Source organism: Anabrus simplex, chromosome 1, assembly GCF_040414725.1.
Source record: "Anabrus simplex isolate iqAnaSimp1 chromosome 1, ASM4041472v1, whole genome shotgun sequence".
Lineage (NCBI taxonomy): Eukaryota > Metazoa > Arthropoda > Insecta > Orthoptera > Tettigoniidae > Anabrus > Anabrus simplex.
In genome coordinates, this window is record NC_090265.1 from 1,608,678,840 (window position 1) to 1,608,693,630 (window position 14,791).

The 14,791-nt window shown below is 36.1% G+C and overlaps 1 protein-coding gene across 4 annotated transcripts in view; it reads right to left on the reverse strand.

The window, feature by feature from the left end:
- The window catches only part of LOC136858585 (probable endochitinase), a 169,569-nt gene that overhangs the window by 68,697 nt on the left and 86,081 nt on the right, over positions 1-14,791 (reverse strand). The window contains exon 1 of one of the 4 annotated variants that reach the window (XM_067138251.1): positions 5,704-5,838. The exons of 2 other annotated variants lie outside the window; for them this stretch is intronic. In XM_067138251.1, the coding sequence (XP_066994352.1) occupies positions 5,704-5,730 (27 nt within the window). In that variant the 5' untranslated portion in view covers positions 5,731-5,838. Of the gene's footprint in view, positions 1-5,703; positions 5,839-14,791 lie in introns of those variants that run through there. One more of the 4 variants, XM_067138252.1, reaches the window with a different exon arrangement.

Sequence of the window (14,791 nt, forward strand, 5' to 3'; positions counted from 1 at the left end):
TATTATAGAGGTGAACAATTTGACGGTCAACCTCATTCCTATCGTTTATTTCAAATGTGTTTAAATTTTTATTTAAATGCCAGCAGAATACTGTAATCTAAGAATGTCCTCCGAAGGAAAAGATGGCTGTTGAAAACGATCCCAGGAAAGATAAAAAATGATCGGTTTATGATCAGAATAAATACATCAAAAATCTAGAGCCTGTTTCCAGTCATTCGACAGGGTCAGGAATGGAATTAAGAAAGCCCCCATCTAGCGGCGACAATAGGAACTGTGCCAGCTGCTGAAGCCTGTCACACTCCTCTGGGGCAATGATTAATGAATGACAAATGAAATAAAATGATATTGGACAGTGTTGCTGGAATGAATGATGACAGGGAAACCAAAGTATCCGGAGAAAAACCTGTCCCGCCTCCGTTTTGTCCAGTACGAATGTCACATGGAGTGACCGGGATTTGAACCACGGAACCCAGCTGTGAGAGGCCGTCGCGCTGCCACCTGAGCAACGTAGGCTCCTTATAAGTACATTATGAACAGTAAAATCAATTGGTCTCACCTTCTTTTACACTCCACCGCCATTAAGTTTATTTACCCCCCGCCCCCCAAAAATTAAAGAAGGCATGTTTCTTTATGTTTAAAGGAGATTCCAAACACCAATGTTCATGTCTATTACCGGTACCTTCAGTTTTGAGGTATAAGTATCCCCATAAAAATAATTTTTTTCACTTCCTTTCACACTCCTCCTCCTCCCCCCCCCCCCTACGCCAAGTGAATTTTCCGGCAAAACATACCTGTTTCTTTAATAGTAAAGGATCTTCTAAATACCAATTATCACGACTCTAACTCCTTCAGTTTTTGATTTATGTGTCCTCATGAAAGGAATGCAACTCCTTTTCACTCCCACCCCCCAAGATGGTTCCCCCCCAAAATGTGTTTTGCTTTGTTTTAAAGGAGATCCAAATACCAATTTCCACATCTGTAACAACTTTAGTTTTTATTAGATGTATGTATTCTCATACAATTAAGTCAATTAGCCTAATTTTTCAATTCTTTCACCCCCCCCCCCCTCTTCATTGGATTTTTCGAGAAAACGTGTTTCTTTACTTTTAAAGCAGATTCAAAATATCAAATTTCACATCTGTAACATCTTCATTTTTGAGATATCACTAGCCTAATTAAAATAATTCAACACCATTTTCAGTCACTTTTACCCCCCCCCCCCCCCTCCTCCCAAGTGGTATTTCCGAAAACTTAAAATTCACATTTCTTTATTTTTAATAGAGAGAAAAAAAATACCATTTTTGCCTTCTGTAACATGTTAAGCTTTTTGAGATATACTGTAGAAATTCTCACTTTAAAATTTCACCCTTTTTAGTTCCCCTTAAGTGGAGTTTCCAAAAACAAATCACCTATGTTTCTCTACATTTACAGGAGATTCCAAATACCCACTTTTTACGTCTGTAACATTTTACGTTTCTCAGATATTCTGTAGATATAGTCCTTCAAACAATTCACCCCAATTTGTCACTCCTGTTTAACTGCCATTAATTGGATTTTCCTAAAACAAAAATATACGTGTTTCTTTATTTTTAAAGGAGATCCCACATACAAATTTTCAGTTCTGTAATATCTTCAATTTCTGAGATATATGTATCCTCATTAAAGGCATTCAACCCATTATTCATCCTTTTACACCCCTCCTATTTGGATTTACAGAAAACAAAACAATAGGTTTTCCTTTTTTTTTAAAGGAGATTCTAAATACCAATTTTTACATCTGTGAACTTTTAAAATTTTAAGACATAGACACACTCATTTTAAAAATTCACGCCCCTTTTCACCACCCATTATTTGGATTTTCCAAAAATGAAAAAATACCTGTTTCTTTATATTTAAAGTAGATCCCAAATACCAATTTTCAGGTCTGTAATATCTTCAGGTTCTGGAATATAAGTAGCCTCATTAAAGGAATTCAACCCCTTTTCACCCTTTTCCACCCTTCCTATTGGGTTTTTCCAAAAACAAAAAAATATGTGTTTCTTTATTTTTAAAGGAGATTCTAAATACCAATTTTTACATCTATAAATCTAAAAGTTTTGAGATATAGATACACTCATTTTAAAAATTCACCCCCTCTTCACCCCTCATTAATTGGATTTCACAAAAACAAAAAAGTACGTTTTTCTTTATTTGTAAAAGAGATCCCAAACACCAATTTTCAGGTCTGTAATATCTTCAGTTTCTGAGATATAAGTATCCTCATTAAAGGCATTCAATCCCTCTTTCACCCCTTTTCACCCCTCCTAATGGGATTTTCCGAAAAAAAAAACATATTTCTTTATTTTTAATGGAGATTCTAAATACCAATTTTTACATCTGTAAACTTAAAAAGTTTTGAGATATAGATGCACTCGTTTTAAAAATTCACCCCCCTTTTCACCGTCCCATTAATTGGATTTTCCAAAAACAAAAAAATGCGTGTTTCTTTATTTTTAAAAGAGATCAAATGTACCAATTTTCAGGTCTGCAATATCTTCAGTTTCTGTGATATAAGTACCGGTATCCTGATTAAAGGCATTCAACCCATTTTTCACCCTTTTTTACACCTCCTATTGGGATTTTCTGAAAACAAAAAAATACGTGTTTTCTTATTTTTAAAGAAGATTCTAAATACCAATTTTTACATCTGTAAACTTTTATAAAGTATTGAGATATAGATACACTCATTTTGAAATTTCACCCCCTTTTTCACCCCCTTAGCGACGGAATATCCAAAAATCCTCTCTTAGTGACCACCTACATCTTAATATGAATATATCCGCAAAATTTTATTTCTTTATGTCCAATAGTTTTGGCTCGGCAATGATGAATCAGTCAGTCAGTCAGTCAGTCAGGACAAGTTCTTATATATATATTTAGCATATGCCTTTTAGTGCTGGGAATTTTCAAGGACATATTGGGTTCACCCGGTGGATCTCTTTCTATTTAACACTTATGGGTGGCCTACCCATCCGGGTATAAGATGATGATGATGATGATGATGATGATTATGAGGTAGGAAGAGGGTGAAACCTGGTATCGACAGATAGCTTGCTCCTTTCAAATAACATCGAGGGGTCTGCTCAACGCTTAACATCCCCATCTGATGGGTGAATCTTCAACAATAACAACAGCATCATGTGCTCTCAATCCGTGTGAACACTTTGGGGAGGTTTGGAATTGAATCAAAGTTTTTGACATGCAATCTAAGGATTAAAAATTGCTTACCAACACCTGCCCTACACTACCAGCCAACATTCTCATGGTGAAAGTTTTTCTTTTCACTAAAGGGACTTGAACCACCTAACCACAGCACCAAGACCTTATCGACTTAATGACCATGGCCACCAGGCGGTCTTGATGAGTAATTGAAAGGATATCATATTTCTTGAACAGTCTATAGTCATATGGCAAGAATGATAATAGTGTTTAAAATTGTTTGCAGGATGTGCTTACAATGAATTAGTACCATGCAGGATGCTAGCAGAGAAATATTGACCTCACAATGATCTCACACTTTTGTTGTACCGCAGAACAAAATACAGTAAAACTTGCTCAAAGTGGAATTGCAAGGGACCAAAATATTATTCTGAATTAGACAAGTTTCCACATTACACAAAATGTTGTTTTCTTGTTTTTTACACCAATCACCACCACCATTACACAAAACATAATACAGTATATACAGGCACAGTATTTCAAAATATTATTTAGAGCTTACCTGTCTTTGGCTACGCATGACGCTCGACTATCCAGATTTATGTACATATATAGTACTATAGTACACAGATTTATTCATTTTTATTACTGCGCTTTGTTACTGCATACAGTATGATACGCAGTTTATCATTTTGATAATGTTGCAACACTATATTACAGTATTTCACAACAATGGATATACGCTCCTTAAATTTATTTCGATCATCAAACTATATACAGTACTTCACAACACTTTCTTCCACGGATCAAACAAAGAAACTTGTTTGCTCTCCTTTCTAATTGTGTCTTTCTGAATGCAGTCCTGAGCTGAGTACATTAGTTCAAGAAGAGTGGAAGAGTTACTGGTATATGTAATGGCAAATTGCTTTATGACACAAAAGCACTGTGGGCCTGTTCATGGGTTCAAATCTTGTTTTGATCTTCATCTCCTTGCTCATCTCTTTCTTCCGTCTCCTCCTGTTTCTTGGTGTTTCTCACTGCTAAAAGAGCTGTGGGTGATTCAAAAATGTGGTGTGTCATAAGTTGTTTATCACTTTGCATAATATTCTCTTCCTCACAGGGATTATTTCTTACTTGACATAAATTGGATATTGCCGATGTGTTTTCTAGCACTTCATTCTTTCCACCACCTGTATTACCACTCTCTGCGTTAGTTCGTCCAAATACTGATATTGATCAACCAGCACCAGAAATGCACAAATATTGTACGTAGGACTACATCAGTTCCTAATATTATCCGCAGTGTACAAGTAGATTTTAAGGAATATTTTCATTTTTCATTCCTGTTTCCGTGTTGTGGAGATTCCACACTATACAAAAGTAAGAACGTTATAATGCTGTAAGCTTCACCGGGATCAAGAAAATATTCTGTAGTAGATAAGTTACCCCTTTATTCAAGTTCTGCTTTGAGCATGTTTTACTGGCCTGGTTAGGGCAGCTGATTCATCTGATATACACTATACATATTGTTCTTGCACCTCCAAAAATTGCTACATAAATTATTTGAGCTTAGAATTTTGGCTGGTAACTTCTTGTCATCTAAGGCTCAATATCATGTGAATTATACTATTTATTTCTCATTAATGATATACGAGTTTCAGGTCTGCATTTCTCCAATAGTATGGTCACAAAACAGTCTTCACAGATCCAACGATGATGTATGGTGCCAGTTATACTGTCTGGCTTCATGGCTGAGTGGTCAGCATCTTGGTCTTTTTTTTTTTTTTTTTTCCATCTAGGTCCTGGGTTTGATTCACAGCTGGAATGGGGATTTTAATCATATACAGTTCATTATCTCAGCTCAGGAATGAGTTTTTGCACTGCTCCTGAGATTCCTGCAAACCATGTATCATGCACATTACTATCCTCTACTACATTAACATGCAGTTTCCTATACATGGCAGATGCCACCCACCCTTGTTGGAGGGTCTACATTTCAAGATCTGCACCAAACTAGCAAAAGATACCCAAAATTATTATTATTACACTACTATACCACATATATATACTTCCTCTGTCACTAAATGTTATGTGACTATTAATCAGGGTTTTTAAATAGACAGGCTATGTAATCTTTTGTATAAATGTTGCAAATGATCAATTTAGTCTTAATGTCAATCAATCCAATTAAAAACTGTTAAAAAAATGTACTATTGAACAGGCAGCCCTACTGTTCAGAGAGTAACAAAGTGTAACAGAGCATTTGTTTCAGTAAAATAACAATATGGAAGTGTGATTCAACCTTGGGTTCCTAGAAGTCTTAGAATCAACTGAACTTTTCTGTGTGCTGACCAGTGATTTACTTTCAATAAAGAATTGTACTTATGTTAGGTATAGTGTAAAGTACAATAATCTAAGGAATATTGGTGACAACCAAATACCCTATTAAATTAAAACATAACTGTTCCCACATGTAATTTTTGTGCAGTTTGTACCAGTACTTACTAATAATGTGGATATTGAATTCTTCATTGTAGATTGTATTATATTCAAATATTAGAGTGAGAATAACTGCATTCAAATCAGGATGATCAGAACACAAAACTAAAATGGAGCCATTGTCATTGTGTTGTATGAAAGTATCCTTGAATGTTATCTTATTTACAGAACTCAACTCTGATCTTGTTTATTAGAGTGATTTAACCATCTTGTTTATTAGAGTGATTTAACCATAATCTGAATTTATGAGAATATTTACAATGTGGGATATAATGAAGGTGAGCAGCCTGTCTAAGTAACACTAGTAACTGCTGTTCAAAGTTCCACTGTAGGAGCCAATAATGATCGAGGACCCACATTATTTAGTGAAGAAGGAAGAATAATGTTAGTGCGTCACATTATTATTACTGTTTCAAGGATAGCCTATGTGGCTCAGGCAGCAGAGTGCTAGCCTCTCACTGCTGAGTTCTGTGGTTCAAATCTTGATAACTCCATGTGAGATTTGTACTGGACAAAGTGGAAGCTGGACATGTTTTTCTCCAGGTACTCCAGTTTTCTCCAGTTTTTCAGCGATGCTCTCCAAAATCATTTCATTTCATCTTTCCAGAGGAGTGTGACAGGCTTCAGCAGCTGGCACAGTTTCTGTCCTTGTCCCTAGATGGGGACTTCATTCATTCCATTCCTGACCTGGTTGAAACTAGAAAGAGGCTGTGGATTTTCATTTTCATTATTGTTTCAAGGAATGGGCTAAGGACATTTTGGCCATCAGCCAAGTGTAGGTAATACATGTGAAGTCTGATAATATGCTTTGTTGGGGTTTCTTCACTTCTGAGTGCAGCTATATGTAACTGGGAAGGAATCAGTTATCTTCCTGAGCTGAGTTATCCTGTTTCCATCCCTCAAACCAGTCTTCAGTTTGTGACAGAACTAGAAATCAAATCTGGGTCCAATAAGTAGGAGGAGGTGGTGATCATTGTTTAAAGAGAAATTACAGCAGGGCAACCATTTTCTCTTAACACTAATCAGCAGAGAAAACCTAATATCATTGGGGATGAAAAGTTTTTGCTATAGTTAAAAATAAATGTATTAGAAAGAAAGGTCGTAGAAGTAGGAATATTAGGCAATACCATATGGTTGATAAGAGGGGCATGGGGGAATTTTTAAAAAGCAGTTGTGGTCGATGCACAATTGAAAATATAAATTTAAACAGCCTATGGGATGGGTTTAAAGCAATTGTTGAGGAGTGTGAAAACAGGTGTGAACCTTTAAAAGTGGTAAAGAATGGTAAGGACCAATTATACATATACTGGGGTGAGTCAGCCGCACCTGACGTTTCATGCTGTTCGGCATCCCACTGAACGTCACTGGTGTCATTTATGGTCTATTCTCCTTTGCCGTATACCAAGCAACAATCGCCTTTAATCACTCACTGCACCATTACCTTTGCAAAAACATGTACCGTATGCGACAGGCCTTTACACAATGTATCAAACTGTCATACAGTTATGTAAAAAGTGCGTGCCAATTATGAGCTTTCAGTAGGGTATGAAATGAATGCTAAAAGCAATCGCATACTGATAGAAAATGTGTGCATTTGTGAAGCGGAAGTAGTAGTCCATCTAGTAGGCTTTCTGGAAACCTACCCGCTGGAGTTGCCGTGGTGTCATAGATTATGTGCAGTGCTGTTATTACAGCTGTGTTTGGTGGGTGGGTTTGAATCCCACTTAAGCCTATAAATTTTATTTGCATTTTGTACTTTGAGGATCATCCACAGAGCCAATGTATCCAAATGCCCTCACATCGTAGGTTATTTAATTAATTAATTAATTTATTTATTTATTGTCTGTCTCTGTGGTGTAGTGGTTAGTGTGATTAGCTGCCACCCCTAGAGGCCTAGGTTTGATCCCCGGCTCTGCAACAAAATTTGAAAAGTGGTACGAGGGCTGGAACAGGGTCCACTCAGCCTGAGGAGGTCAACTGAGTATAGCAGGGTTTGATTCCCACCTCAGCCATCCTAGAAGTGCTTTTCTGTGGTTTCCCACATCTCCTTCAGGCAAATGCAGGGATGGTTTAGCATAGCAGGTAAGGCCACCTGGGTGAGGTACTGGTCCTCCTCCCCAGTTGTATCACCCGACCTAAAGTCACACTCTCCAAGACACTGCCCCTGAGATGGTAGAGGTGGGATCCCTCGCTGAGTCCGAGGGAAAAACCAACTGTGGAGGGTAAACAGATTAAGGAAGAAAGAAAGAAAGAAAGAATTTATTTATTTACTAGCAATTACCCGCAGCTTCGCTCGCATGGATTTTGTAATTTGATCAAAGTACTCATTCCTCGGCATTGTATTATGATATTATCTTAAAATTCCTCACCCAAAAATTGAGTTTCATTTACCCCAGAGATTCTTTGTAAACCATGTTTGTGGTATTACCTTTTGGGGCTAAGATGACCATGCGGCATAGAACTGTACATGTGAAAAGTAGTCTTCTCTCAAGTCAAAAAAATAAATATATGTTTATTTTTAAAGGAGATTCAGAATCCCTATTCCCACATCTGTAACATCTTCAATTTTGAGGTATACGTAAGTCTCCTCGTAAAAAGAATTCAACCCCTTGATCAGTCCTTCCTCTACCCCCACCCCCACCTACATCTAAGTGTATTTTCCAAAAACAAAAATACATGTTTCTTTATTTTTAAAGGATTACAAATACCAATTTTCACATCTGTAACATCTTCAGATTTTAAGATATAAGTATCCTCATAAAAAATAATTCAACTATTTTTAACTTCTTTTCACTTCCCGTTAAGAGCCTTCCCGAAAACAAAAAGGTACATGTTCCTGTATTTTAAAGGACTTTCCAAATACTAAGTTTCTTGTCCCTAACATGTTAAGTTTTTGACACATAATGTAGATAAGCCGGTACTCGTTTTAAAAATTCACCTGCTTTTCCAATTCTTTTCAGCCCCTTAAGTGGATTTTCCAAAAACAAAAATATATGTGTTTCATTATTTTTAAAGAAAATTCCAAATACTGGTTTTCATGTCTGTTCGTCTGTAACACCTTCAGTTTTTGAGATATTTATATGTATCCTCATAATATCTATATATATAAAGTAAGAGTTTTGTCTGTACATTGTTCAAAATTTGAAAATAATGGTATTTCTGTATCAATCATGTCCATAATAACAAGGAAATGCATTTTTAAATTTTCTGCAATTTCTGTCTGTCTGTCTGTCTGTCTGTACACACATCACGAGAAAACAGCTGAAGAGAATTTAATAAAAATCGGTATGTAAAGTCCGGGAATAAGTCGCTACAATCTAGGCCACAAATAATCTTTCTCACGCCGAGAGAAATGGTAGTTTAGGGGAAGACCTAAAATTTAATTCTCAAATATTTATATTATTTGTGGTCCTATCTTAATGAAAACCAGTATGTAAAGTTCTAAAATAAGTTGCTACAATATAAACTATAAATAATCTTATTCACTCTGAAAGAAATGGTAGTTTAGGAAAAGGCCTAACATTTTATTTGCAAATATTTATGTCATTAGTGGTTCTATCTTAATTAAAATAGGTATGCAAAGTCGGCAAATAAGTCACTACAATCTACGCCATAAATAATTTTATTCATGTTAAGAAAAATGGTAGTTTAGGGGAAGGCCTAAAATTTAATTCTCAAATATTTGTTATTAGTTGTCCCATCATAAATAAAATTGGTACGCAAATTCGGGGAATAAGTCGCTACAATCTAGGCCATAAATAACTTTATTCACGCTGAGCGAAATGGTAGTTTAGAGGAAGACCCAAAATTTAATTCTCGAATATTTGTGTTATTAGTGGTCTTATGGACAATTACTATATAAATAAAGTTACATAGTATTAAATTTCCGATTATTTATGTCTTATACATTTTGACCGTATCGGCTATGATAACGGAGATATTCATGAATATGGATTTTTGTTGCTAAGATCATATCAGCGCCATCACGAGAAAATGGGTAAACAGAATTTAATGAAAATCGGTATGCAAAGTCGGGCATTAAGGAACTACAGTCTACGCTATAATTAATTTTATAAGACGGCCTTATATTACAGAGTCGAAAGAAAACTGAATGTGAAGGACTGCAATACAGAAGTAAGGTTTTTTTTTCTTTCCAAAAACCAAAGAACTTTGTGTTTCCTTATTTTTAAAGGAGATTCCAAATACCAATTTTCATGTCTGTAACATGTTAAGATTTGAGATATACAATAGATATGCTCATTTTAAAAACTGACCCCCTTTTTCAGTTCCTCTTAAGTGGATTTTCTGAAAAAAATATTTTTCTTTACTTTTACAGAACATTTTAAAAACCAGTTTTCAAATCTGTAATATGTTATGTGTCTGAGATAGTTTTGCAGAGATAGTCTTTTTAAAATTTCACCCCGTTTGTCACTCCTGTTCACCCCCTATTCATCAGATTATCCAAAAACACAAAATGAGTGTTTCTTTATTTTCAAAGGAGATTCCAAATATCAGTTTTCATGTCTATAACATCTTCAGTTTTTGAGATATAGTCTCCTCATAAAAGGGGTTCGACACCTTTTCCCCCCTTTTCACCCCTTTTAATGGGATTTTCTGATAACAAAAAAATACATGTTTCTTTATCTTTAAAGGAGATTCCAAATACCAATTTTTACGTCTGTAAACTTTTATGTATCCTCATTTTAAAAATTCACCCCTCCTTTTCACCCCCTTAGTGACAAAGTATCCAAAAATCCTCCCTTAGTGTGCACCTACACCCTAATATAAATGTATCTCTAAAATTTTATTTCTTTATGTCCAGTAGTTTTGGCTCGGTGATGCTGAATTAGTCAGTCAGTCAGGACATTCTTGTATATTTATTTATTTATTTATTTATTTATTTATTTATTTATTTATTTATTTATTTATTTATTTTGGCACTGTTCTAGGCCATTAAAGCTGCTTATGTGGATGTTTTATTAGCAGGGCTGGACGAGGATAGAATGGATGGGGGTTTGAACCCTCCTGACTGAGCAACAGCCTGTTAGTGCAGTAAGTGTTCAAATAGATGGCCTTCTGCAGTAATGCATGTTATAGCACACCGTTGAACTGTCATTCGGGCTCTTTGTAGCATTGTAGTTGTTATGGATTCACACGCTTTCATATTAAGGTTTTGAAGGCTTTCCGGATTTTCTGTTTGCTGAGCGTACACTACATCCTTCAAATAGCCCCATAGGAAGAAGTCCAGTGGCGTCAAATTGGGCGATCTAGCAGGCCAGGTGACAGGTCCTCCCTTCCTATCCATCGACCGGGATGTGTAACATTCAGGTAGTTGCAAACATCTGCTAGGATGTGAGGGGGAGCTCTGCCATGTTGATATCACCCAGGAGCGCATACTCTAGCAGCAATGGAAGTTGGTCTTGAAGAAACTGTAGGTACCGGTCTCCTGTCAAACGTTCCTCAAAGAAATATGGCCTAGTATACCTCACCAGACATTTACTCCCCATCATGCCTGAAATGCTGCCTGCCTTACCCAGTGGGGATTTTCAACACTCCAGTAGTGCATATTATGAGGGTTCATAGAGCCGTTATTATGAAATCGTGCCTTGTCCAAAAATAAAATGTGAGATACAAATACTGGATCATTTTCCACTTGCATCAGTATCCACGCACAGAAAGTAACATGAGTTTCAAAATCTCATCCGTGGAGTTCTTGATGTAGTTGCAGGTGATACAGACCAAAAAAAAAAAAAAAAAAACTGCAATGCAATATCCTTACAACTGGCTGATGTTGGCCTATTGTGGTACTGCCCGGGTACTCATGTGAGGATTCTCCTGGAAAATGTCCAAAATCATCTCAGCAGTATCACCAGACATAACTGGTGCCTCTCTAACAGGACCTGTTCGGGAAAGTGGCAAAGTTATACGCAAATGTCGCTCCAATCTCCTAAACATATTTATGTTGTTGTTGTTGTTGTCTGTGTGGAAATCTTTCCTGGTATAGGTGCTGTGCTTGCTGTGTGTTCTGTCTTGTTTCACCATAGATGAGGAGCATGTCAACATACTCATCTGCTGAATACATAGCGAAAAAATGACAAGGACTGCTAGGATACACCAAGTGTCGGGCCACTGCACATTCAACATGCATGCTATTGGTCAAATGTGGCATGAATGGGCTCTTATTTGATCCTCAAAGTTTAAAATGTGAATAAACATATTTACTGCTCATGGGATTCAAACCCACCTATCAACGCAACATGCATCAACACGTCTGTAGTTAGTCCACTACAACATGGTGACTGTTGCCTTCAGTTTAACAGAAAGCTTACTTGTAGTGATGGGTCGCATGGTGCAAAGCTATTACATACTATCCACTTCATTCCGTATCGATGTTGTAATCAAGATAACAATTAAGTAAAAGGTTCCACCTGATCGATACTTTTTAGCCTTCGGCTAAATTTATGTCATTAAAAACTTAGAGAACATGTTTCGATTGCTTAGCAATCATCATCAGCTGTTTCGCATAAAGCTTAGGTGAAAACACATAAAACATTTCATAATTAAAATTAAAATATGTTAGTAAGGGACGTTTAAGTGGTGAAGGAGGGTGGATGGTGGGAGGTTTGTTAGTTAAGATTAAAATTATACAAATTAAAAACTATTCTAAACTAAAATATCTTTGATTTCGTTTGTTGTCACTTGCACTGGTTCATTATTAAGTTAGACAGTTTTCCGTTAATGCTCTTGCACACTTGTATTGATGGTATAGTGTTCCTTCTTTTTCTAGACCTTTCTTACTGTTCAGTGGAGAAGATTATGTAGATTGTTGGTCGAATTGTTCAGTTTTCATTTAGTTGGATAGTTTGGAGTACGACCTGTAACCGGCAGCAAAATGTTACAATTAATTAAAAATTATTTGAGGGTATGTTGCCTACATAATCTTCTCCACCGAACAGTAAGAAAGGTCTAGAAAAAGAAGGAACACTATACCATCAAGACAAGTGTGCAAGAGCATTAACAGAAAACTGTCAAACTTAATAATGAACCAGTGCAAGTGACAACGAATGAAATCAAAGATGTTTTAGTTTAGAATAGTTTTTAATTTGTATAATTTTAATCTTAACTAACAAACACAACACCCCCCCATCCACCCTCCCTCACCACTTAAACATCCCTTACTAACATTTTTTAATTTTAATTATGAAATGTTTTATGCTTTTTCACCTAAGCTTTATGCGAAACAGCTGATGATGATTGCTAAGCAATTGAAACATGTTCTCTAAGTTTTTAATGACATAAATTTAGCCAAAGGCTAAAAAGTATCGATCAGGTGGAACCTTTTACTTAATTGTTATTTTGATGCAAAGCTCTCGAAGCATTCTGAGCAAGCGATCCAATACGTGCCTCATAATGCTATCTCGATGTCGTATAGTGACGTCAAGCGCATGAGCCCTTTGTCTCGAGGCAGTGCTGGGAACGTATTGAGAGTTCTCGATGCATTAAACATATCGAGACTCTCGATGCATTTCAAGCAACTGATGCAGTCCAAGACAACTATAATAGTTAGTCTTATGCAGTCCATGACTCGTAATCATATCTCAAAGTTTGAATCAGGACATCATGCACATGTGGTGTGTTATCCCTTGACTATACTTCACCTGCTGATCAACTAACGATGATACGTCCACTTCTATATACTCTACTCGCAGTCAACTTATATATCGGTATTTCCTGCACTTTGCTTGGGCACTGTCCGCTTCCGTGGCTAAATGGTTAGCGTGGTGGCCGTTGGTCCAAGGGCACATGGGTTCGATTCTCAGCTAGGTGAGATATTTAAAACCTTCATTGATTAGTTCCTATGGTTCGATGACTGGGTATGTGAAATAAATAGTAATGAAGAGAGTGACGTATTTTTAAGATTTAATCAAAACTATTTCTTTTACGAAGCATCGAATAGTGTAATAATTTGAAGAGAAAGGGTAATATATATACCGGTAATGGCATCAAGATACTGTTATATGTGTGCATGTATCTGAAAAGGGACTCGTTCTCGGATTAAGTCTCCTTCTGGACTATCGATAATTTTATATAAGTATGGTAACAAATAGATCTTTCCATGAAAAGGATCATTCATTACCAGCTACAATATTATCAGACCTGAAGGCACATATACAGGATAAAGCCAAACTCCATCGACAAACTTTTGGAAATTGTTCAGGGAAACCTTCTGTGTATATTGGTACAAGGGACCCGTGGTCTCTGGCGGCTCATTATAGAGTAGAACCGGTAATTAAATTATGATTTTTTCAGTTTTATTACTGCAAACAACCTTATTTCTGTGAAAATACCTTCACAATAGAGAAAAGGCCTGCAATATTCAATAACCAAAATGTAGAACACAAAACCCAGAGTAGCAAAGCCTGTAACACAGAGTAATCGATAACCCTCTGTCGAAACACTTTTCTCACAGTGTACTGTTTTAAAGGTAACAATTCCCTGTCGTTGGCTTCCAGCACATTAAAGAACTCCTGCAGGACATAATCCCACACCCTGGCGTCTGCCAAGAACTAGCATTTAGGATGGACGTAAAACAAAGTTTATTATTATTATTATTATTATTATTATTATTATTATTATTATTATTATTATTATTATTATTATTATTATTATTATTATTATTATTATTATTATTATTATTATTATTATTTTCAGTGCAATACAGATACAAGCTAACTGATCTGATGACACGAGGTAATCAGGTTTGTTTACATTATGATTGATTTATATTGCATGTGTTCAAGTGGAAGGGATTTTATTATCTATTGGTTATTTTGTATATTCAGTAATGTTACAATTACTTCTATTAGCGATTTGGTTATTTCTGCACAAACAGGTGTGTGTTTGGAAGCTAAAACTCTGATTGCAAAACAAAAATAAACAAAAATATTTGAAGAGAAGATTCGAACTAAGACAAAAACGTAGCGGAGGATAATACCCTCCGATGCTATTTAGCAAAATGAGCCATGCTGACAGCTCGTGTTCAATGTTTACTAATCATTTCTGTTTCTACCATATTCATCCTGGCTGAGGTCCA